Source organism: Alnus glutinosa, chromosome 14 (genome assembly GCF_958979055.1).
Source record: "Alnus glutinosa chromosome 14, dhAlnGlut1.1, whole genome shotgun sequence".
NCBI classification, from domain to species: Eukaryota; Viridiplantae; Streptophyta; class Magnoliopsida; order Fagales; family Betulaceae; genus Alnus; species Alnus glutinosa.
The window spans coordinates 13,225,038-13,248,475 of NC_084899.1; the positions used below are offsets into that span (position 1 = coordinate 13,225,038).

The following is a 23,438-nucleotide window of genomic DNA, read 5'->3' on the forward strand; positions in this document are numbered from 1 at the left end:
TAGTTAATTTGGAGTTTCCCTAGAATTCCTTATAAAGCATAGTTTCACCTAATAACTAGTCAATGTAGGACTTGGTACTCATAACTATCTTATAAACTACTTACTCTATGTGGGCTACTCATCTTCCCAATATGGGACTAGGGTGTTACAAACTCCCCCCCTCTTAAACTCTTGACATCCTCATCAAGGCCACGTCATGTAGCGCTCCAATACTACATGACCTGGCCTTACTAGGTGGCTCTAATACCATTTGTAATGACTCAAAGAAAAGTGCTAGCCACATTTGCACTATCACCCCCAAAAGGACTAGTTAATTTGGAGTTTCTCTTGAATTCCTTATAAAGCCAAGTTTCACCTAATAAATAGACAATGTGGGACTTAACACTCATAACTATTATAAACCACCCACTCTATGTGGGTTACTCATCTTCCAATATGGGACTGGGGTGTTACATTAAGCCTACAGCATCACCCATAAGCAGCCTTCAAAATCATGCAATTATTCTTCAAGCATAACCAGATCGATATCACTACGCCAAACGGCTGCATCATCCTCAAGATCCATCTCGAAACCAACATCTAAAGGTGATTCAACTATAAAACAACATATGGTTTATAGGTAGAAAAAATACAAGCGTAAGTCCACGACTTAGTGAGTAGTAATATACACATGGTGACATGTTATCATGTAATGAACTCAATTATTTATAAATCACATGCAACAATGCAAGGTTACAGTTTATCATTTAACAATGTCATCATGGATGCAGTATTAAGGATCATGCACGTACAGAGTAAGCGCAGCAGAAAATTGACCCCATGAATAATTTTGCTTTAAGATTAACAAGACTAGATAAAACAAATAAACATGTTCGGGGTACTTACAATCGAATTCGACCTCTCCTAGGCATTTAAGGATATTTGACTTGGTTGAGATTCTCTTTGTATGTTGAATGATCAAAAACACGTTTTTGATGTTATTCATGTTCTTGATTAAACTTTTAGATCTTCTCTCTAATGACTGAATATGATAGTGAGTGTGGACTCACAAATTATTGAAACAGTGACTTAGTGAAGGCCCTCTATTTATAGACTTGAATTTACAATCATGATAAGGTTAGGAGATAAACTGAAGCTACAGAGATAGGACTGGAGTCATAATAGAAATAGAACTCCAACTCCTCTCATTGGCCTTGCACTACACGGCCATGGGGAGAAAGTTTCACTCTCATTAGCCTTGCACTACACGGCCATGAGGAGAATATTTTCTCCCCATGCGTCTAGGGCTAGGGTTTTAAACCCTAGCCCACTACTATCAACTCTTAAGTATGTGCTTGGGTTTTATCCCTAAGACCCAATGCTCATTTCATTCAACTTAAGCATTTTTGAATTAATTCCAGTAGCCCAAAGCTCTTTAATTGCTTAAGCACTTAGGAACTAAATTCCTAAGCCCAATCATCTCTAAGTAATAAGCCACTTAGGGATCATATTCCTTTGGCCCATGTTTTATCAAATAAAATAATATAAATTAATAAATGCATAACCAAGGCCCAAAACAAATGCTAAATTCACATAAAGCTCAAAGAGGGACTTAAAGGGAAAAATACAATTTGCATTAAATAAGTCTGCGACAATATCACACGACACTATTTAATCATAATTGATTCCACTAAACAAATGTGACTGCACTCTAATATGTATTTTCAAATTAATGAATCAATCTCTGTGACGAATTTATTTATTACATATTTACCCATCTATGGAATCATTCCGTAGTCGACCCAAAGTTTATACACTGTTGCTTTGTTCACTACCTCTTTTCTTTGATAACCTGATTTAATTACATGATATATCCTTTTTGTACCTTGTGAGATTTCATCTCATCTTGCACAAAACAAAGTTTCAGTAAATACCACTAAAACACTCAAGCCCAAGCTTTATGATAATCATTCTCATTAAATCTACATCAAGGAAAATATTCCTTATCGTTTTGTTCTAAGACAAATGATTTGGATTCCTTTTTGAAGAAGGTGTTCCGACAATGCTCTATGTGATCACCCAATACACAAATATGTTGACCATTGATTTGATCTCATTCTTATACATCAAAGTGACCTACATTTTCCATTTGAGCTCGCAATCTTCTCCAGATTTAGAATAACTATTATAAATTGTCGTATACGTATATCATTCTTTATCACAATGTTGAAAGAACGATGACTCATGTAGTCCGTTCGGTGCATAGCACTACCTTGCTCTTGCACCAACATATTAACTAGAAGCCATTCCTGCTTCTCCTAATCAAGATAGATCGTTAAGGTTAACATGTTATAGTCTAGATGTATTTTACGGTTCCAGTTATGACTATGAATAGTCTTTTATAAATAACAAGGACCTATGACTATGATCTTCTATGTGAGATATCATTACTCACACCATAGTCAAATACAATGTTAACTTAGAGACCTTACATGTATATAATATGAAAATATTCAAATATATATATGTACATGTAAAACAATGATATATATGTCCAATATTTAATATTATACAATTATAGAAAAGCAAGACTAATGCAATTGGAGTTTTGGACACCAGTCTTAACATGCAGTATAGATATTATATATGTTGTAACAAGATAAACATGTCCTAGTTCAACACTATATGGTCTACCCAAGATATTAATCTCTTCCCGACAGGGTTGACGTTGTCTCGAGGGACCCAAAATACAGTACCAGTGCCCTGTATATTGTATGCTACCATCCATTATTAGCAGCCCGACCGAGTCTGACCTCGGGTGGCCCATGCCACTAATGACGTCTATCTATAGTGACCACCACTCAAGTATGGTTGTGCCGGTCACAAAAACCATTGGATCTAATGCCAAACATAAAAATAAAATCTTTGACAATAGGGTTAACCTGTATAGTAAGCCCATGGCCATTATCCCACATGTACCAATGTACCATGTCATGCAATGCAATTTAATCTTCACCGTCTTTTACATGCATTCTTTTATAAACTCATCATTTTCATTATCTTGTCATTAATCACTCATTTTCAGAAAATAGAGTTCACAATAATTAAAAGTATATTTCATGTGAGTTGTAAATATGCAGATTTGGTACACAAAATAATCATGATATACCGTAAAAATATAATAACATGATCCATGTGAGTTTTTATTCACTTGTATCGTAAAGCTCCACCGTAAAGTCCTCTTGTGGCTCCATAACCTTGAAATCTGTGAAAAGGCCTATCATCAGTCCTAATCCCAAGCTAAACAATCCCTAAATCCTAAACAAACTCAAAATAGGCTTTCTGTCTATTGGTAGAATGTTCGGACAGAAGGATTGAACGTTCGGCCTCAACATCGAATGTTCATCCAATGAAAGGTCGGGTGATGGGACAGAATCCCAAATCTGAACCTAGAAGCCACAAAAAACCATGTCTAAGCAAGTCCTATGGTCTTATTATGATACCTAACAGAGTCCTAAGACTTAATAACACCTTCATGCAGAACTTGGTACGTCAAACCCCAAAAAACTACTAATCAAGTATTGAAACAAAAAAACCAACTAGAGATACAAATCCATAACGCATTGTGGATAGGTTTTCTAAAATGGCTCACTTTGTTACTTGCAGGAAAACATCAAATGTTGTCCAAGTGGCCAATCTATTCTTTCGAGAGGTGGTCCGATTACGTGGAGATCCAAAATCTATCACTTTCGATTGGGAAACAAAATTCCTTTCGTACCTCTCACGAACACTGTGGAGACGATTAGATATATCCTTGAATTTCAGTAGCCTAAGTCATTCTTAGACGAATGGAAAAACAGAGGTTGTGAATCAGACCCTGAGCAATTTACTTTGGTGTATTGCAAGCGACAAACCAAAATAGTGGGATCTGGCTCTAGCTCAGGCAAGCCCGCCTAGAACAACATGGTTAATCGATCCACTCGGAAATCACCCTTCGAGATAGTCTATGGAAGGAGTCTAAAGCTTGCAGTAAACCTCGCAACTCTACCCAAGTTACCAAGAGCTAGTGTGGCAGTGAAACATCTTGCTGAACATGTGAAGTCCACCCAAGAAGAAGTCTGTCAGCATCTAGAAGAGTCTTATGCCAAGTATAAGACAACAATAGACAAGGGTCGGCGATCGAAGATTTTCGAGAGGGAGACCTTATTATGGTCTATTTTTGTAAGGGGCGACTGCCAGCTGGTATTTCTGGAAAGCTGAGGAACAAGATGTATGGTCCATGCAAGGTACTTAAAAAAATTAACAATAATGCATATTTCATTGATATTCCAGGGGACATGGCTATATACTCAATGTTCAATGTTGCAGACACCTTCGATTATTTTCCCCTAAAGAAGTCGTAGATTAACTCGAGGACAAGTTCTTTTCTAGAAGGGGAGATTAATGTAGGACTCTCCCGAGAAGTGATCGGGAAACTACATCTGAGTAGAGATCCCGATCAATGATTGAGACAAAGAAGGAAACACAAATAAAATCGTGAACAATTGGTGCATGCATTAATGACGAATATTCTAGAAGGGGAATCCATGACCACCAAGTTGGAAAATTTATTTTATTTTGTCTAAAAAATTAAGACTTTATTTTCTTCTAGGATTGTAATTATTTTCTTTCTTTACTAGGATTAGGTTTACTTCTTTTACTAGGCTTAGGTTTACTTCTTTAACTAGGGGTAGGTTTACTTTCTCTTCAAGTCTTGTTTTGTTATAAATATAGAAGGTAGTAGCATGTAATAAAAAACCATTTAATTATTATCAAATTTGAGAATTTCTCAAACACTCTACGAAGTTTATTGTTCTTTTAAGCTTTAAGACTTGTTTTATCTTTTGGTCAGAAGACGCTGACGCTTTTGATTGTTGTTACCAAGTCTTCCCCTACGTCAAAATGGGTCCAATCGATCAGTAGGAAATGGGATTTGGCGGTTGATTTGTCTGAAGCTTGTGGGAGAAAATTTCAGAAAAGTTCTTGTAGGGTATGTCCATGAAATGTTCTATTGAAGAATTTGAGTTATTTGTGGTCATATCTAGAAGAATATAGTTTTGTCGGAACACAGTAGTTCATGGGGGAGAAATTTCATGATCCCAACCTAGTGGCAAAAGGGTCGATGAAGTTTTATGATGAATACAAAGAAGTTAAAGGGAGTAGAGACAGTTAGGATGCAAGAGAATAGTGGAAAGGAACAACCTAAATGGAAAGCTCCACTAGGTGATTTATACAAAGTTAACTAGGATATGGCAATTTACAAGACAAATGGGCGAATGAGACTAGGAGCTATAGTGAGGGATCGCAAGGGAGATGTGATAGCTGTGAAAAGTTTGACCAAGTTGGGAAACCTTGAGCTAGTTGCAGCTGAAGCCTTGTGAGCTGTACATGCCACAGAATTTAGCAAAGACTAGAGTGTTTGGAGAATTATTTTGGAAGGTGATTCGCTTCAAATTGTGAATGCAATCAAATCAAGCGGACGAAATTGGTCCAAATATGGACAACTTGTGAATGATGCTTGAGGGATGCTTAGATTGCTTGAATGGCATATTGTTCATGTTAGAAGGGATGCAAACTCTACTGCGGGTTAGTCAAAACAGCAGTAAAACAATTTGTAAATCAAGTTTGGACAGAAGAAATTTCAATTTGTACTTATGATATTTTTTTCTATTTTTATGAGATGAATGAAATAGGTATCTTTTTTTCAAAAAAAAAAAAAAAAAAAGAAAAAAAAAAGAAAAAAGAAAAAAAGAAAAAAAGTGCTCTATAGCAGCAATGGTCAAGAAAAATGACACGTGCGCTTGCCCAAACGGCATAGAACCGAAACAGCCGCATATATAAAAGCAGTTTCACTCTCTCGATAGCTCTCGCCTCTCGGGTTAGAGATAAATCTCTAATTGTACGCAGAGAGAGTCGCTTTGTTCAATTTGCTAATGGCACAATTTGCGTTAACTACTTCAGCGACACTCTTACCCTGTAATGGTAAGTAAGCCAAAGCCAAATGAATTGGCTTAAGATTTTTGCTGTCTGGGATATCGGATAATGGGAACCAGATTGAGGGTTCACAATGTTCTCCCTGCAGTGTCAGTTTTCTTTTGATATCAATGTTGAAGTTACGTTTTGTATGTCATTTTTGAATTTCAGGTGGAGCAAAACAATGGCCTAAGCTATTTCCTGGGTTCTCGAAAAGATATGGGACCGACTTCGCGTTGTTTACGAGTTTTAGGAAGAAAGGAGTTCGATTTGTAACTTCGAGTGCCACAGGGAGGAGTGGAGGTGTTGCGGAGATATCTGAAGGTCAAACAGCTCCGCGGTCCTATGTATGGCCAGATAAGAAGGTTGCAATCTTGTGTGAATTTATGTTTTTAAAAGTTTCAGAATTAGGTTCCTATTATTGCAATTGAATCCATATTGAACAAACGCCCCTTGTATTTTGTTACAACATGATGTGATACCTGTCAGGGTAACTGATTAACCATAGGTCTGTGCTTGCGTTTTTAGTATTTGTCAGCAAGGATATATATATTTTTCTTTTATTTCTTTGGTCATTTTTTTTTAATGTTCGTTTAATTACAAAGGAAGCATGTCGTAAATGGATGTTCAGGATGTCATGCAAAATTGAGAGCAATCCATATGTTCTATTGTCCTTCTGAGCTTCATAATGATTTTTTTTTTCCTATCCTTATTGCAATTGATTGCTTTTGGTTATGAACATTTGTAACGACCCACCCCCAATGACACAATATTGTCCGCTTTTGGCTCCCTAAACCAGACTTCCCAGGAGGTCACCCATCCTGGGATTACTCTTGCAGAAGCACGCTTAACTGCAGAGTTCTGATAGGTTCATTGCCATCACGGCTTTAAAACGCGTTGTGTCATAAATGATGGATTTATAGATATAAGCACATCTCCATTCCCAGGCGATGTGGGACGTCACAATCACCTCCTCTTAAGACCCAGCGTCCTCGCTGGCGACCCTCATGGGATCGCCCCATTCTTGGCGTCCCAGCGAGTGCCCGCCGGCGACCCTCATGGGCTTTTGCACGCTTCCACCATCTCAGGCTGGGCAATGGCTCTGATACTATTTGTAACGACCCACTCCTAATGACACAATATTGTCCGCTTTTAGCTCCCCAAACCAGACTTCCCAGGAGGTCATCCATCCTGGGATTACTCTTGCAGAAGCACGCTTAATTGCAGACTTCTGATAGGTTCATTGCCATCACGACTTTAAAACGCGTTGTGTCATAAATGGTGCATTTATACATATAAGCACATCTCCATTCCCAGGCGATGTGGGACGTCACAAAATTTGTGCTGGATGGTGTTTTAGTTCATCAAGTTGGCTAGTGACTTGGGGCTAGGATTTAGTTCAAAATTTTCTTGCTGCAGTAACTGGCAAGATCGATTAGAAGCTCTTTTATTTAACAATGTCTTGTGTTTGTTTTAAGCTGGGCAATGTCTAACAAGTAGGCCCAATCAAAGGTACTGTGGCTGATTTTGTTTGCTTGAGAAATGTGGCTTTGGGGGCCAAGTTAGTTTCTATAACATCAGAGAAGATGGTTTCCCCTAGTCTGAGCTTTGTACCAGCAACTTTAGAGTGGGCTTTTGTTGTGTAGTGCTAGCGTAGATAAGGGTATTGTTTCTGCTATGATGGATGGGTGTGATGTGGGTGGTGTCGTTAGGTGTGAATCACTTGTTAATGTTACTCCACCTTGCCTGGATGTGGAAGTGTTCTCTGAGGACGAGCCCAATTCCATTGAGCTACTGTCCCCCATTTACTAAAAAGAAAAGTTCAGTGACTAAGTCTTCTGCCTGGGTACTGCAGACAGTGAAGGAAATCAGGCATGTTTTGAGGCTTTTCGTGCAAGGGTTTTGAAGAGTTGTGGCCTCGTTTACAGCCATTGAAGCGAGCCACTCCCAAAAGGAGTTGGCCTCTAGTTCTAAATTGGATAATAAATAAAGTAGAGATTTGAGAAGGCTATCTTGTTACATCAACTATGATTCGAAAAGCGGTAGTGCTAGCCGTGGCAGAGTCAAAGGGAGGGCTGTGTGTGGTTATTTATGAAGCATAGGTTGTTATCTCAGAATGTGAGAGGGTTAAATGAGAAAAACTTAATGGCCAGCCAAATCAAACCTATCAGCGATTGCCGCGTGTCCCATATGCGACATTCGTATTATTTACCAATAAAAAAAATAAATAAAGAGGAAATAGAAATAAGTGAAAAAAAAATAATGCTCCCGTGGAGGGGGGGAGGGGGTTCCTTAGGTGGGGGAGTCTTCCCACCCACCCACGGGGTTGGATGGCACCCCGCCATTCCCCCATACCATTTTTTTTTTTTTAGTTTTAGAACAATATTTATTAATTAATTCCTTAATTATTTTTATTTTAAAATAATGCTGATGTGGCATGGGAGACACTTGTGAAATTGTGAGAGGACTTCACATGGCATTTCATTGACGGAAGTACCAACTGAGTTTATAAGATGTCTATAGGTACCATTTGTGACACTTGCGCATTGGGGTGGGCGTCGGTTCGGTAGGTGGTTAAGTCGGTTCGGTTAAGTCGGTTAAGTCAACTTTGTAGGTTAAGTTGATTAATTCACAAAACTTCATTCCGACAAACTATATTTTTGAAACTTTCGGTTAACTCGGTTAAGTCTGTTATTCAATTGTAATGAAACGATGTCGTTTTGAGTTTTTTTACGTCGGTTCGGTTAATTGGTCGGTTAAAGTCTTACTCAAACGAAGTCGTTTCGTATTTCGGCGGTTCGGTTAATGGGCAGTTCGGTTTGGTTCGGTTAAGTCAGTTAACCGTTGAACCAACCGCCTATCGAACCGACCAGCTTTCGGTTAAATTTTTTCTACTGACTACCGAACCGAATTTTGTCGGTAGAGTCAGTAGGCGGTCGATGTCGGTTTGGTAAGCGTTCGGTAGGCGATCGTCGGATAATTTGCCCACCCCTACTTGCGCAAACCGAGGTGGCTATTTGATAACGAGGCAAAGCATATGTACTAAAAAAGTATTTAACCTTAAATTGTTTACTGAACAATTTTGTTAGCACCCAAGTTAGATGGCCTTGCTTCTGATTTCATTGATGAGGAGGCCTCTTCGTTAGAGAGACTGTTTAAGAAGAGTGAGGTCCTTGAGGTGGTGAAAGGTATGAACAATGAAAAGGCGTTAGATCCTGATGGTTTTACTATGGCATTCTTCAAAGTTTGTTGGAATGTGATCAAAGTAGATGTTATGGGGATGTTCCATGGTTATCATGCCAGAAGCAATTTTGAAAAAAGCCTTAATGCCACTTTCATTGCTCTCATTCTGAAGAAACCCGAAACTATTGATGTTAAGGACTTTCGACCTATTAGTCTTGTTAGTGGAGTATACAAAATTATTGTCAAAGTCCTAGCCAATAGGTTGAGAAGGGTTATGGAGAAGATTATTTCGAAGCCGTAGAATGTGTTTGTCAGATGTAGGCAAATCCTTGACTCCGTGCTTATAGCAAATGAATGCTTGGATAGTAGGATCAAATCTAGTGAGCCAGGGGTGCTTTGCAAATTGGATAGTGAGAAGGCCTATGATCATGACAATTGGGAGTTCTTTTATTATATTTGTTGAGAAAGTGCTATTTTGGGGAGAAACAACGTTCTTGGATAGCACATTGTATTTCTTTAGAGCACTTTTTGTTGGTGAATGGCAATCATCTGGTTTCCTCAGTAGCTCCTGTGGTTTGAGACAAGGTGATCCTTTGTTTTCGTTGCTATTTGTTATTGTCATAGAGGCTTTAAGTAAAATGTTGTCTATAACTGTTAATGGGGGGTCTTTCTTTCAAGCTTTTCTGTGGGGTTCAGAACTTTGGAGTGATTAACATATCCCACCTTCTATTTGCGGATGATACATTGATTTTCTGTGGGGCAAATCCTGATCACTTCTGCTATTTGCGTGCCTTATTATTATGCTTTGAAGTTGTATCAGGTTTGAAAATTAATCTGGCTAAGTCAGAATTGGTCCCTGTGGGCAATATCAATAATGTTGTTGGTTTGGTCGGTATTTTGGGATGCAGGGTTTCTTCTTTGCCTGTGAAGTATCTTGGTTTTCCATTGGGAGCCTTTTTTAATGCCAAATCTATTTGGGATGATGTTATTCAGAAGAACGAGCATCGTTTGGCTAGTTGGAAGAGGACGTACTCGTCTAAGGGTGAAAGGATTACCTTGATCGAGAACACTCTATCCAATTTGTCTATGTATTTCATTTCTCTTTTCCCATTCCCTGCTGGTGTTGTCAATAGCATAGAGAAGTTGCTATGAGATTTCTTATGGGGTTGGCTAGGTGAAGAGTTCAAATTTCACCTGGTGAGCTGGTCCAAGATCTGTTATCTGATTTCTAAGGGAGGGTTGGGAGTTCGAAACTTGCTTTTGTTCAACCGTGCTCATTTGGGGAAATGACTTTGGTGCTATATGCATGAGAGAGGCTTTGTGGAGAGTCGCAGTGGATTCAAAATATGGTAGCTCGTATGGAGGTTGGAGTTCTATTGAGGTTCATGGGTGGTATGGGGTGAGGTTGTGAAAATAATATCAGTGAGGGATTGGGGGAGTTTTTCTAGTCATACTAGATTTGAGGTGGGAGATGACTCTAAGATTAGATTCTGACATGACCTGTGATGTGGGGATTAGGCCCTCAAGGAAGGTTCTTTAGATTTGTACGGTATTGCTCACTTTAAGGATGCTTCCATGGCAGATCTTTTAGAAACTTCTAATGGCTCTCATCAGTAGAACGTAAGCTTTATCAAAACGTCTTATGATTGGGAGGTGCATGTCTTTATTTCGTATTTTTATACAACTTTAGATTGAGATGGGGAGATGAAGACAAGCTTTGCTGGCCCCCCTCCAAGAGAGGGTTATCCGACGTTAAATCATTCTACAATATCCTTGTTCCCCATGATGGTTCTCCCTTTCCTTGGAAGAGTATTTGGTGGAGTAGGTCCCCTTGAAAATGACGTTCTTTGCTTAGTCGGCCACCCTAGGGAAGATCCTTATCTTGAATAATCTAAGGATGTGACATGTCTTTGTGGTCAATTGGTGCTGTATGTATAAGAAGAGTAAAGAGTCTATGAATCGTCTTCTTCTCCACTATGAGGTCGCTAATGCCTTATGGAGTGTTATTTTTGGTTGTATTGGGTTTCTTGGGTTATGCCTAGACGGTTGGTAGACCTTTTCTCACTTGTTGGAAAGGGTTATATGGCAGTCCTCAGAGTGCAACATTGTAGAAGATGGTGCCATCTTGCCCTTTTTGGTGTCTTTGAAGGGAAAGAAATTATAGAAGTTTTGAAGACCGCTTGAGGATGGTAGTGGAACTAACGTCTTTCTTCTTTAATACTCTTTACCTTTGTACAACTGCTTTAGACTATTCTAATGTGCTTGGTTATCATGCTTTTTTTGATCTTTTTACCCTTTCTTGATAGGTGTTTCTCTTGTATATTTCTTATGTACCTGGATTGCGCCTTTTTCGCTTTTTAATGAAATTTCGATTAGTTATAAGTAGAAAAAGTATTATGTGTTGCAGGGTTTCCTCTTTGCCCATGAAATACTTGGGCCTCCCTTTGGGTGTTCCTTTTTCAAGGCTAAATTTAGTTGGGATACAATTATTGAGAAGGTGGAGAGAAGACTAGTGGGGTGGAAAAAACTTTATCTTCAAAGGGTGGTCAATTAACGTTGATCAAGTGCGCGCTTTCCAACCTACTTACATATTTCCTTTCTCTCATCTTTCTCCGTCGGGTTTGCTAATTGTTATAGAAATTTTTTAGAGGGATTTCTTGTCAGGTGTCTTGAATAACGAGTCCAAGTTCCATCTTCTTAATTGGAAGAAGAGGTTTGTACTCCCCTTAATCTTGGAGGTTTGGGGATTATGAGTTTGCTCACATTCAATCATGCTTTGTTGGGAAAGTGGCTTTGGAGATAGGCTGTGGAGAGATAGGCTTTTTGGCAACAGATTGTATATAAAAAATATGAAATTTTGGTGGGTGATGGATCTCGGACCCCTTTTTGTTTGCTCACAATGACGAGGTGATTTGGGACATGATCTTTATTAGATTGGTGTATGATTGGGAAGGTGGATACTCTCTCTTCCTTTCTCAATGCTCTATATTCCATTAGGAGGAGTCGGAGAGTTTGAGATAAATGTTCTTGGGTTCCCTCCAAAAGACAATCTTTTGATGTCGGAACTTTTTACAAAGTTTTCTCCCCAATGTTGACTACTCTTTCCCTTGGAAGAGCATAAGGAGGCCCAAAGCTCTTTTGAGGGTGACTTTCTTCACGTGGACAACATCTTTAGGAAAAATTCTCACAATGGATAATCTCCACAAGCGGCACTTTATAGTGATAGATTGGTGTTGTATGTGCAAAAAGAGTGAGAAAACTCCTGATCACATCTTTCTTTACTTTAATATTGCAGGAGACTTATAAAATTTGGTCTTTAGGATGTTTGGAGTAGAGTCGGCTATGCCGAGACGGGTGGTGATGCTCTTGGCATGTTGGAAAAAAAGGTTTAGTCGGAAACGTCTTAGTGTTGTTTGGAATGTAATCCCTTCTTGGTTAATGTGATGCATCTAGAAAAAGAAAAAGAAAAAGGAATGCTTGAAGATTCGAGGACTATGAAAAGACGAGCTCAAATATACAGTTTTGTTTCCTTAAATCCCTCTTCAAGTAGATCTCTATTAACGCCTTTTTTGATGCCTCTAACTTTGTAGATTTTTGTGCTATTTTTCTTGTTCCTAATCTTGCTGGATGTTATCTCTTTTATACATCCAATGTACTTGAGTTGCACCCCTTGCGCTTTTAATAAATTTGCTATACTTACCAAGAAAATGTTATTGGTCATTCATCTAGCAGAACAGAAACATTGTAGTTGCTCTTGAACCAGCCACTCAAGTTAGAAGCTGTTAATTCTTAACTCTGGTTACGTGATTTTTGAAGTTTAAAGCAACATAAGCCTTCACTTAATCAGATGTCACTTTGAGCCATATGTGTCTTAAAGCTTAAATTTTTTGAGATTTTAAGTATAACCCAACTGCTTCTTCCAAGTTTTGTGTCGTCTATTCTTCCATTTTCCTGGGTTTGCATCGTTTATCATCGGGGTAAAAAAAAAGAAAGTTCTTCTAAAATTAACAACTAGAGGGAAAAATCAATGCAAGGTCACGCTTTAAAACCTTGGTTATGGATGACTTGAAAAATTAGCAGTTATAGGATCTTGGTAATATGTATCTACTTTCCTTCATGAGTTACCATTATAATAATAGCTATTTTTCTAATTTCATATGCTTTAATAATGTGTCCTCAAATTACTTTGTCATTACTGTTGGATGAATTTCTTGTTCTCAATTTGAAGTGGACCATTTTATGCTGTATTAGATTACTCTGCCATATATAGATAATGAAGAAATACTTAAGTTCAGTGATTGTGCTTCTTAATTGTTGAAATATGCTATTGGTTTTGGTCTCTCACAAAATAACATCAGCTTTTGGGTCAGATGCTCAAACATGGTATCGGAGCGCAACATATTTTCCTAGACTCCATTTGTCCACCCCAGTTGCATCAATTATGGTAGTTTGGCCTTTTGTCTCTATTTCTGTTTGGGCTTGCACATGAGAAGGGGTGTTAGAGAGTTTGTTCCACATTTGGTTTGGGCCTTCCAATCTAACCTTAAGCTTTTGGGTTGAATGAACATTGGTATTTTTTTTTTTGGTTGCAGAAGCTAAGGGTGTGTATACTAGGCGGTGGATTTGGAGGCTTATATACTGCCTTGAGACTAGAATCACTTGTGTGGCCTGATGACAAAAAACCTCAGGTATGTTGTGATTAAAAAGCAAAAATTTCTTTGGTCACTTAATTTTGTTGTGGCATAACCCAAGACAAGCCAAAGCGACTGACAAGAGAATACCACAAAGCAGAAGCCACATCGCAATGGAGAAGAAGATGGTCCACGGACTCCTCCTTCTTCTTGCATATGCAGCATTTGTTTATTACGATAATATGGGGCTTCCTGAGATTGTTCAAGGTGAGGATCTTCCCAAGAGCTACAACCACGAAAAGAAGGCCACCCTTGAGAGGGTTTGGGTCCGCCATACACACTTCCAGGGAAAGTGAGTACCTATAGGACGAGTCAAGGAGTGGAAAATAGACTTGACCTTGAATATTCATTTTTTAGAAGGGACCCACCAAAACTTGTCTTCACTGCCTCTTCTAACTATAATTGAATGCAGCATCTAGAAGAAAGAAGCAAAAACATCTACCCCCCAATCATGCGCTTCTCTAGCAAAGCTTACATTCCACTGGTTGGAACCACCCAAAAGCTCTAGGTTATTTGCAACAGAGGCATCCTTCACAGTAGCTATACCAAACAGAGCTGAAAAGCTGCTTTGTGAGTCATATCCTCAACCCACAGATTGTGCCAAAAGCTAATTTTGGTCCCATCCCCCACTTCGAATTTGCTGTGTGTAGCCTGAAAAAATCTCCAAACATTTTCTAACATTCTTCCATAATCCCACCCCAAAATCTCGTGCGGGAATATGGGAGTACCATCTGTCCCGTAAATAGCCAAATTAGGATTCCACCACAGTTCTCCACCAAGCATCTCTATCAATACCAAAGCGCCACAACCATTTACCTAAAAGAGCACGGTTGAACATTCTTAAATTATGGATACCCAACCCTTCCACAAAGATCGGAGAGCAAACCTTAGCCCAACTAACAAGGTTATATTTAAATTCTTCACCAATCCCTCCCATAGAAAGTCTCGTTGGAGCTTCTCAATGCAATTAGCCACACTAGTAGGGGTGGGGAAGAAGGACAAAAAGTATGTAGGTAGGTTGGAAAGTATGCTCTTAATAAGGGTGACGTTGCCACTTTTGGAAAGATATATCCGTTTTCAACTGTCCAACCAACGCTCCATCTTTTCCACAATGACATCCCAAATAGACTGGGGCAGAGAGGAAGTCCCACAACCCAAGATGCCAGTCAACTTAGCCATGGTATCCGCATTACCCACTAGAACCAAATAGAGTTAGCCAGATTAACCTTTAAACCAGAGACAGCTTCGAAAAATAAGAGTAGAACTCGGAGATACCAGAGATGATTAGGGTTGGCCCCACAAAAACCAAAGTATCATCCGTGAACAACAAGTGTGAGATATTTACGACTGGAGGCCTAGAACCCATAGAGAAGCCTGAGAGAAAAACCTCTATCAATAGTAGTAGTGATCATTTTGCTCAAAGCCTCCATGACTACAACGAAAAGAAAAGGAAATAGAGGATCACTCTGCCTCAACCCATGAGTGCTACTTAAAAAGCCAGCTGAAGAGCCATTTACCTAAAAGGAGAAGCAAATGGAAGATATGCAATGCACTATCCAAGAGCACCATTTCTCTCCGAAACCACACCTCCTCATCATGTACAAAAGGAAATTCCAGCTAACATGGTCAAAAGCCTTTACAATATCTAGCTTGCAAAGTAACCCAAGATCTCCAGACTTGAGATGATTGTCCAAACATTTGCTAGCTATGAGGACCGAATCCAGAATTTGCCTACCTTTAACAAAAGCGCTTTGAGGCTTAGAGATGAGATAATCTTTTCCATAACAAGACTCATTCTATTAGCAAGGACTTTAGTGATGATCTCATAAACCCCATTGATAAGACTAATAGGCCGAAAATTAGAGATATCGATCGCCCCAGCTTTCTTTGGAATTAAAGCAATGAAGGAGGCATTAAGGCTTTTCTCAAAATAGCTATGAGCATGGAAATCTAGGAAAACCTTCATGAGATCGATGTTGATTACATCCCAGCAGTCTTGAAAAAAAGCCATAGAGAAGCCATGAGGACTTTGGGCCTTATCTCTATTCATGCCTTTCACCACCTCTAAAAGCTCATTCTCCTCAAATGGGAGCTCTATCCGAGAGACCTCCACCTCTAGAGAGTCGAAAGCAAGGTTATCCAATCTAGGCCTCTAGTTGTGATGTTCAGAAAATAATGAGTCATAAAACTGAACAATGTGACCTCTAATAACTAAAGGATCGGAAGTAACTGAGCCATTGACAGAAAGTGATTCTATAGAATTGAATCTCTGGTTTAAGTTAGCAAGTCGATGGAAAAACTTTGAGCATTTATCGCCTTCTTTAAGCTAAAGAACCCTTGATTTAATGGAATGATTTTGTCGACTGGTGTCTAATATGCTCTCCCTCACTTTCTAAGACTAATGGAAGGACAAAGATTAGTATGGTAATAATTTTTTGATAATTTTTTAATTATAGAAACATTTTTATTATTCAATTTGTTGAGTAACACCTTTGAAATTCATTGGATACGGGACTAGGTGCTTCTTGTCGACCAGTCTGAACGTTTTGTTTTTAAGCCAATGTTATATGAGCTTCTATCTGGAGGTATGTTGTTTTTTGTTATTAAATCACATTTAAGTTTTATTCGTCTCCATTCAAAGTATGATTCATCTCAATGTTCTTATAAAAGGTGGGGAGACAAAAACAACTTAATTATCTCCTTGTATGCAGAAGTAGATGCATGGGAAATAGCTCCTCGTTTCTTGGATTTGCTGGCGAGCACAAGTGTGCAGTTTTTCCAAGACAGGGTAAAAGTATTACATCCAGCTGATCATTTGGGAATAAACGGGCCCTCTCAATCTAATTGTGGAGGAACCGTGCATCTTGAAAGTGGCCTCCTTATTGAATATGACTGGTATAATTCCTATTATTGACTGTTTCTACTGAAAGTTTTAGGTTTTTTTTTTTATCGCGGGCCAGGGGATGGGGGTGGGGGGGTTCTTTCAAAGACCTATATGCTAGGTGCTTGTCTTTGTCGTAATCTTTAACTTATTTAAATATGTGAAAAAACCAGAACCTGCTTGTTTCTTAGTTTTTAGGGTCTCCCTAAAGAGATCTTACTGAAGAGGTGCCTTCATGCCTCTATGTGCTATTTGGGGCGTGGGTTAAGTCTGGGTATGATACAATGTACTGAAGTAGTTATTATGTCCCACAAGAAAATGTCAATGGAAAACCCTGCCTCAATATAGAGACTCAGGATATTCAGGTTTCTCTATTAGCATGAAGTAGGTTGGCTTTGTTTATGTTAAGTAAAGGTGGCTTGCCCCTTCTGATTTGACTTTTTTTTTTGTTGGGTTTTAACCCTGGGCAGCCAGGCTGGTTCTTGCTTTGGGAGCTGAATCCAAACTTGATGTTGTACCAGGAGCATCAGAGTCTGCATTCCCATTCTCCACCCTGGAGGATGCACAAGTGAGTGTGACTGAAAAGAAACCTTTTCGTTGAAATCTTTTGGCAATGGGATTTCTGTGTTGCAATAAATTATTGTTAACTGCCATTACATTGTAAAGCAGAAGGTTGACATTAAGTTAAGAAGATTGGAGAGAAGGAACTTTGGTAAGTTCTCTCCAATTCGCGTGGCTGTTGTTGGGTGTGGTTATGCTGGAGTTGAATTAGCAGCCACTGTAGCAGAGAGACTGCAGGACAGAGGGATTGTGCAAGCAATTAATGTGGAAACTACAATCTGCCCAACTGCCCAACCTGGAAATAGGGAAGCTGCCTTGAAAGTGAGTCATCTAGAGTTTGAGTTGTACGTTTCTTTGTGTAACATGAAATAACACCTTCAGAGTAATTCTTTTAGCTGCAGGGATAGATAATTTTGTGATATGTACTTATATATAGGGTAATAAAAGAACTTTCTGAATTATTTAATACTTGGAATTTAAAATTAAAATCCCAAGAATCCTAGGCTATGTTTGGCAACCGTTTTCATTTTTGTTTCACTTTTCCCAAAAAAATCAACCTCTTTCCAAAACTATTACCAAACAACTTTCTTCATTTTTCTCTCACAAAAATTCAAATCTTATTGCACATTATATCACATGAATCACTTCTTGTTACCATTCAATTAAAAAACTCACAACAAAACTCTTTACCAAACATACCCAGCTTCTTCAGTAGGTGGCTAACTTGTCTTCAGTCTGATGGTGGAGTTGATTATATTGTTTGTCTTTGAGCATGTTCCAATCTTTTTGCAAGATTCTTATTATAGTTATTGGTTTTTTTGGTGTTAGGTTCTTTCATCTAGGAAAGTTCAACTGCTATTGGGTTATTTTGTCCGCTGCATTCAGAGAGTGGGCAATGTGGAAGCTTCAGAAATGCCAACAGGGAGTGGATCCGTTTCAGGCATTGCTGCAGAAGATGCTCATGAGAAATATATATTGGAACTTCAACCTGCTGAAAGGGGATTGCAAATTCAATTCCTGGAGGCAGATTTAGTATTATGGACCATTGGATCAAAACCTCTTCTTCCTGAGCTGGAACCCAGTGGCAAGCCTCATGAGCTTCCCCTAAATTCCCGGGGACAAGCAGAAACAGATGAAACTCTTCGTGTTAAGGGCCACCCTCGCATATTTGCACTTGGCGACTCTGCTGCTTTAAGGGACTCAAATGGAAGGCTTCTTCCAGCGACTGCACAGGTGCTAAAATAAGTCATCTTCTTATAACTTAATCTTATAGGTAATAAAAATTTGGGCGAAACTTATTAGACCTGTTCATTGGCATGTTGATGTTTTCTATATTCTCTTGAAGTTGTATTTCCTATCTGATGAAATGCTTTCATACACCTCGCAGGTTGCATTTCAGCAAGCAGACTTTGCTGGTTGGAATCTGTGGGCAGCCATCAATGACCGTCCTCTTTTGCCATTTAGGTTTGCAACTGATACACTTGCTAGTATCATACTGACAAGTCTATTTTCTTTTTCCTCTCTCTCTCTCTCTCTCTCTCATGTAATCATATTTGGTGCTTTAGTCTTCCCATTTTGATGAAATAAAGAAATTTATGAACTTCTAAGAATACATAATGATCTAAACTGAAAAATAAGGCAATTACAATGAGTTTCTGGTTTTGATCGCTTTCTTTTCAGCATTTTTAATTTCTTCACTATATTGTGAACTTTTCATACACAACCTCCCCCCACATCCTGTACTTCAGCACAACATTAATACAACTTGTAGTATTGAAAACTCTTATAGTTCATTGCTCTCTACCTAGGTGCACATACTACATATCCACACACTTCAATCATCTTGTAACATTTTATATAGTTTCTATTGCTAATATGTTAACTTATGTCTATGATGTTGAGTTACTTGGTCCTATTGTTATTCTCAACGGTATTTCGTAGGTCATTCTATGTGGAATATTCTGAAGCAGATAAGCTTCTATACTCTTAGAAAAAGATAGAAAAATAGCAAAAGAATTTAATCTGTTCCTTTTGGCTACCAGGTTTCAGAATTTAGGGGAGATGATGACTCTGGGGAGAAGTGATGCTGCTATTTCTCCAAGTTTTATTGAGGGGCTAACCCTAGAAGGTCCTATTGGTCATACTGGTAAATTTCTTTTTCTGGCTCCCTTTTGCTCTCCTATTTCTCCTCGACTTTCCATAATTACTTTTGGCCATTGATCTTATGTCTTTGCAGCGAGGAAAATAGCATACTTGATTAGGTTACCTACAGATCAGCATAGGCTTAAAGTGGGGATAAGCTGGCTTACAAAATCTGCAATAGATTCAGTTGCATCACTACAGAGCACCCTGACTAAGGTCCTCTCAGGTTCATAGTTCCTCCATTTTATAGAACATGGTTGACTAGCTCTTCTTGGTGCACAGCTTTCTTCTTCTTCTTCTTCTTATTCTTTTTTTTTTTGATATTATGGCATAAAATTCCATTTTATTTCGAAGAAATGAGATTCTTATGACAAAAATATTACAATAATAATTCTCTTATAATATATCATACCTTAAAGATCGTTATCTATTTTGCTTTCAAGAGGTGCAAAGATGAGGAAAAAAGAAGTGGAATTAAATGATGCTTAATGCTCCGTTTGTTTGGGCTTAAAATATTTTCTGAAAAATATTTTATGTATTTTTTTGGTGTTTGGTACAATCGAAAATGATGATTAACAAATTTTTTTTTTTTTTTTTTTCAGTTTGACCGAAGAAGCCTATTTAATTTTGGAATAATTGCATCACTAGTCACTGGGATATGTTATAATTACAAATCACTCCCTATGATTTAAAAAGTTTATGGGAGGTCCTTGTGGTAAACTATAATTACAAATCGATCTATGGAATCAAATTTTGTTAAAATTTTTGACAGATTCTGTTAAATGTCACATCAGCACTACATCAAACCAATTAGATAGCGATACGTGTTTATCTTAATAAAAAAATAAAAATTTATTAAAAAATAAATAAATAAACTTTTTTTTTTTTTTTTTTTAAAAAAAATTCAAAAAAAAGAAGAAGGAAGGGGTGGCGCGCAGCCACTCCCATTGGCCTCGGGGTGGCCTTTGAGCCACTCCTGGACCTTCTAGGGGTGGCCCGATGGCCACCCCCAGCCTTTGGGGAGGCTGCGGCCACCCCTAGAGGTGGCCGGGAGTGGCGTGCCGCCATTCCTAGTGGCAAGCCACCCCCAGTGGGCTAGGGGTGGCCTTCGAGCCACCCTTGGACCTTCTAGGAGTGGCCCGATGGCCACCCTCAGCCTTTGGGGAGGCCATGGCCACCCCTAGAGGTGGCCGAGGGTTGTGCACGTCCACCCCATTGGCTGGGGCCACCCCTTCTTTTTTTTTTTTTTTTTTTAAATAAGTTTATTTATTTATTTATTAAATTTATATTTTTTTATTAAGATGGACACGTGTTGTTATCTTATTGGTTTGATGTGGCGCTGACGTGGCATTCAACAGAATATGTCAAAAAATTTAACGGAATTTGACTCCAGGGATCGATTTGTAATTATAATTTACCTCAAGAACCTCTCATGAATTTTTTAAACCATAGGGAGTGATTTGTAATTATGGCATACTCTAAGGACCATTGGTCCAATTATCCATTTAATTTTTAGAAAACGATTTATAGTTTTGAAAACTGTAAATCGTTTTCTGAATTTAAACTCTTCATTCTTGCATGCATGTTTGTGGGAATCTGCCATCGCCGGGTATTGGAATTTGTTGATAGCCTGAATCTGCAGCCGAATATCCTCGAATCTTGGTATCCGATTGCAGGAATCCGATGGCATTGGCTGGATTCAAGCGATCGCCGCCAGAATCTGGCTACCAGATTACGACAAAATAGGCCGGAACTCCGCCGGTGCCGGAATCTGGCAATTTGTGCCTGATTCTGAGCACTTGTTTGGATTCCAACAACCTAGATTTCGGCGGAACTGGCTGGAATTGGCCAGTACAACCAGAATCCAGTCAGTTTGTCAGAATCTGGCTTTACTGTGCCAAATTTTGGCGAATCTGGCCAGTACGGTTGGAATCCGACCAATTTCTTCGAAATCCGACCGCACTAGGCCATATTTTGGCAAAATTGGCCGAAATCTTGCCATTGTTGTCGGATTCCGGTGAAACTAGATTGAATACTTTTGGCCAGTGTTTTCAAATTTCGGCCACCATTGCTAGAATCTCGTTACCGGTGGTTTTTCGCCGTTAGTGATTTTTTCATATCAGCCAAACGTCGGAATATATTTTCAGGAAAATTATTTTTTTTGAAAAAATGATTTCGTTTTACGTCGAAACAAATGGAGAGCATAAAAGAAAATTCAGAAATGTATCTATAATTGTTAAACATATATGGTATTAAATAAATGATTAGGACAAATGTTTTTACCAGCTAGACATGTGAAAAGAGATGAATGTCCCTTTTTAGAAGTTGAGTTGTAAGAACTCTTACAACTTAATTTGTAGGAAATTTTATGCTGTAGAGGTTAAGAGAGACATCATTGTCGTGTGAAAAGCATCTGTACCCAAAAAAAAAAAAAAAAAAAAAAAAAAAAAAAAAAAAGTTTGAGAAGGTGAAATATGTGTCTGATTTTGAGAGAGAAGGTGGTAATATTACTTGATGTAACTTAAGATCTCATTTTTAAAAAATTCAGTTGATCATGTATAGAGATTGGATCTTTATCTCTAACATTTTACTTTATCTATAATTCTTTTTTAAAAAAATAAAAAATAAAAAATTATTTTCCTCTTTCCTTTCACAGCTGTCACTCATATTCTATCAATATTTATGAAAATGCCATTTTCTAACGGTCATATTTTTCAAAATTTGTCCTTTTCTTATGGTCATATTTTCAATTGGTTGCATTCTTTTGTACATCTATTTTGCAAATTTACCATTGAATTTGTCGGTCCTGCAAATTCAATGGTGGATATGCAAAAGATGTAGAATGCAACTAAGCCTTTTTCTTTTGAAAATATGACCATTGGAAAAAGGGAAATTTAGAAAAATTTGACCGTTAGAAAAGGTCAACGATCATATGCTTACATTATAAATAAAATTATTTCCTCTCCAATTTACATTCACATCAACCCAAATTTATTTTCCATTCATTCTCTATTTTTTAACTTATGGCTCGCTATATTTTCTTAGAGAAGAGAGAATTGATTGATTTTTATTCTTTTTAATTAAAATTATGTATTGATACAGTGAGCACTGTAGCAGTTAGCTAATTTCTTAGCCAAAGTGGTTAGCTGGATGTGGAGTTTTTTTGCTAATTTTTGTTATAGGGCAAATCAAAATAACCTTTTCGATATCCCATTGTGAATGCTATGATCAAGTACCAAGTTTCATTTTTCTAATATCGAACTTTTCTATGTTTTTATATTTAATATAAAAATTAATTATATTATTATATTAAAATTATAAAGTCCTCATTTACACTTTTCGTCTTACGTTCCAAATTATATCAAGTTGCCCTTGCTTGATTTATGTGATTTATCAATTGTGTATTTATTAACATACTTATTTTTATTGTACTTAACATAATTATGTTTTATATTATAGAATATACTTATTTATAAATATTACAGTTTTTGGGTCTGGCATTAAAAATGTTTGGGCTTGGCCGAAGCATTTTCTCTGTCGTTTTCCCTCCTAGCAACCAAACATGAACACAGATTCTGAGCAGCCAAAAAAAAACAACAATTATTCGAATAATGCAAAAATAAGCATTGTCAATAGGAATGATTGTAATGGACTAAACGGACAATGTGCGTTGTTTTTTCCTAAAAAATAATGTTAATATGAATGATTGTAACTCCCTAAACTCTTTATGATATTGATTTTAAATTCTGAGGGAATTGTGAACTCAGAGGTCTAGTAAAAGTCAATTTGATGCATTTAGGAGTGAGACCTTTACTGTAGTCAAAATTCTCGGTACATTGGGTAATCACATGTAGCATTGTGAGAAAGCCTTTCTCAATAAGAATTCCAAGTCCTTTATTCAAAAGATAAGGAATTTTCCCTCGAGATAGATTTTGTGGTTTGAATTATTCTCAGTCCCTAGCCAAGGCATTTTTGGTAAGGATTAACCA

At 38.0% G+C, this 23,438-nt stretch overlaps 1 protein-coding gene across 1 annotated transcript; it reads left to right on the forward strand.

Moving 5' to 3' along the window:
- The first annotated feature begins 5,893 nt into the window (after positions 1 to 5,893).
- LOC133856533 (alternative NAD(P)H-ubiquinone oxidoreductase C1, chloroplastic/mitochondrial) lies at positions 5,894 to 19,853 on the forward strand. The gene is made up of 11 exons (XM_062291585.1): positions 5,894 to 6,000; positions 6,163 to 6,356; positions 13,767 to 13,862; positions 16,384 to 16,450; positions 16,577 to 16,760; positions 17,221 to 17,314; positions 17,416 to 17,628; positions 18,136 to 18,540; positions 18,695 to 18,771; positions 19,350 to 19,453; positions 19,544 to 19,853. The coding sequence occupies exons 1-11, from the start codon at positions 5,952 to 5,954 to the stop codon at positions 19,681 to 19,683; spliced, it is 1,623 nt and encodes a 540-aa protein (XP_062147569.1). The 5' UTR covers positions 5,894 to 5,951; the 3' UTR covers positions 19,684 to 19,853.
- The last annotated feature ends 3,585 nt before the right edge of the window (positions 19,854 to 23,438 follow it).

What these genes read in the sequence shown, in the direction of transcription:
- LOC133856533 (XM_062291585.1), top strand. Translation starts at nt 5,952, where the DNA reads ATGGCACAATTTGCGTTAACTACTTCAGCGACACTCTTACCCTGTAAT. An exon ending in ATGTATGGCCAGATAAGAAG is followed by an intron (nt 6,357 to 13,766) that starts GTTGCAATCTTG and finishes TTTTGGTTGCAG; the next exon opens with AAGCTAAGGGTGTGTATACT. An exon ending in CCACCCTGGAGGATGCACAA is followed by an intron (nt 17,315 to 17,415) that starts GTGAGTGTGACT and finishes ATTGTAAAGCAG; the next exon opens with AAGGTTGACATTAAGTTAAG.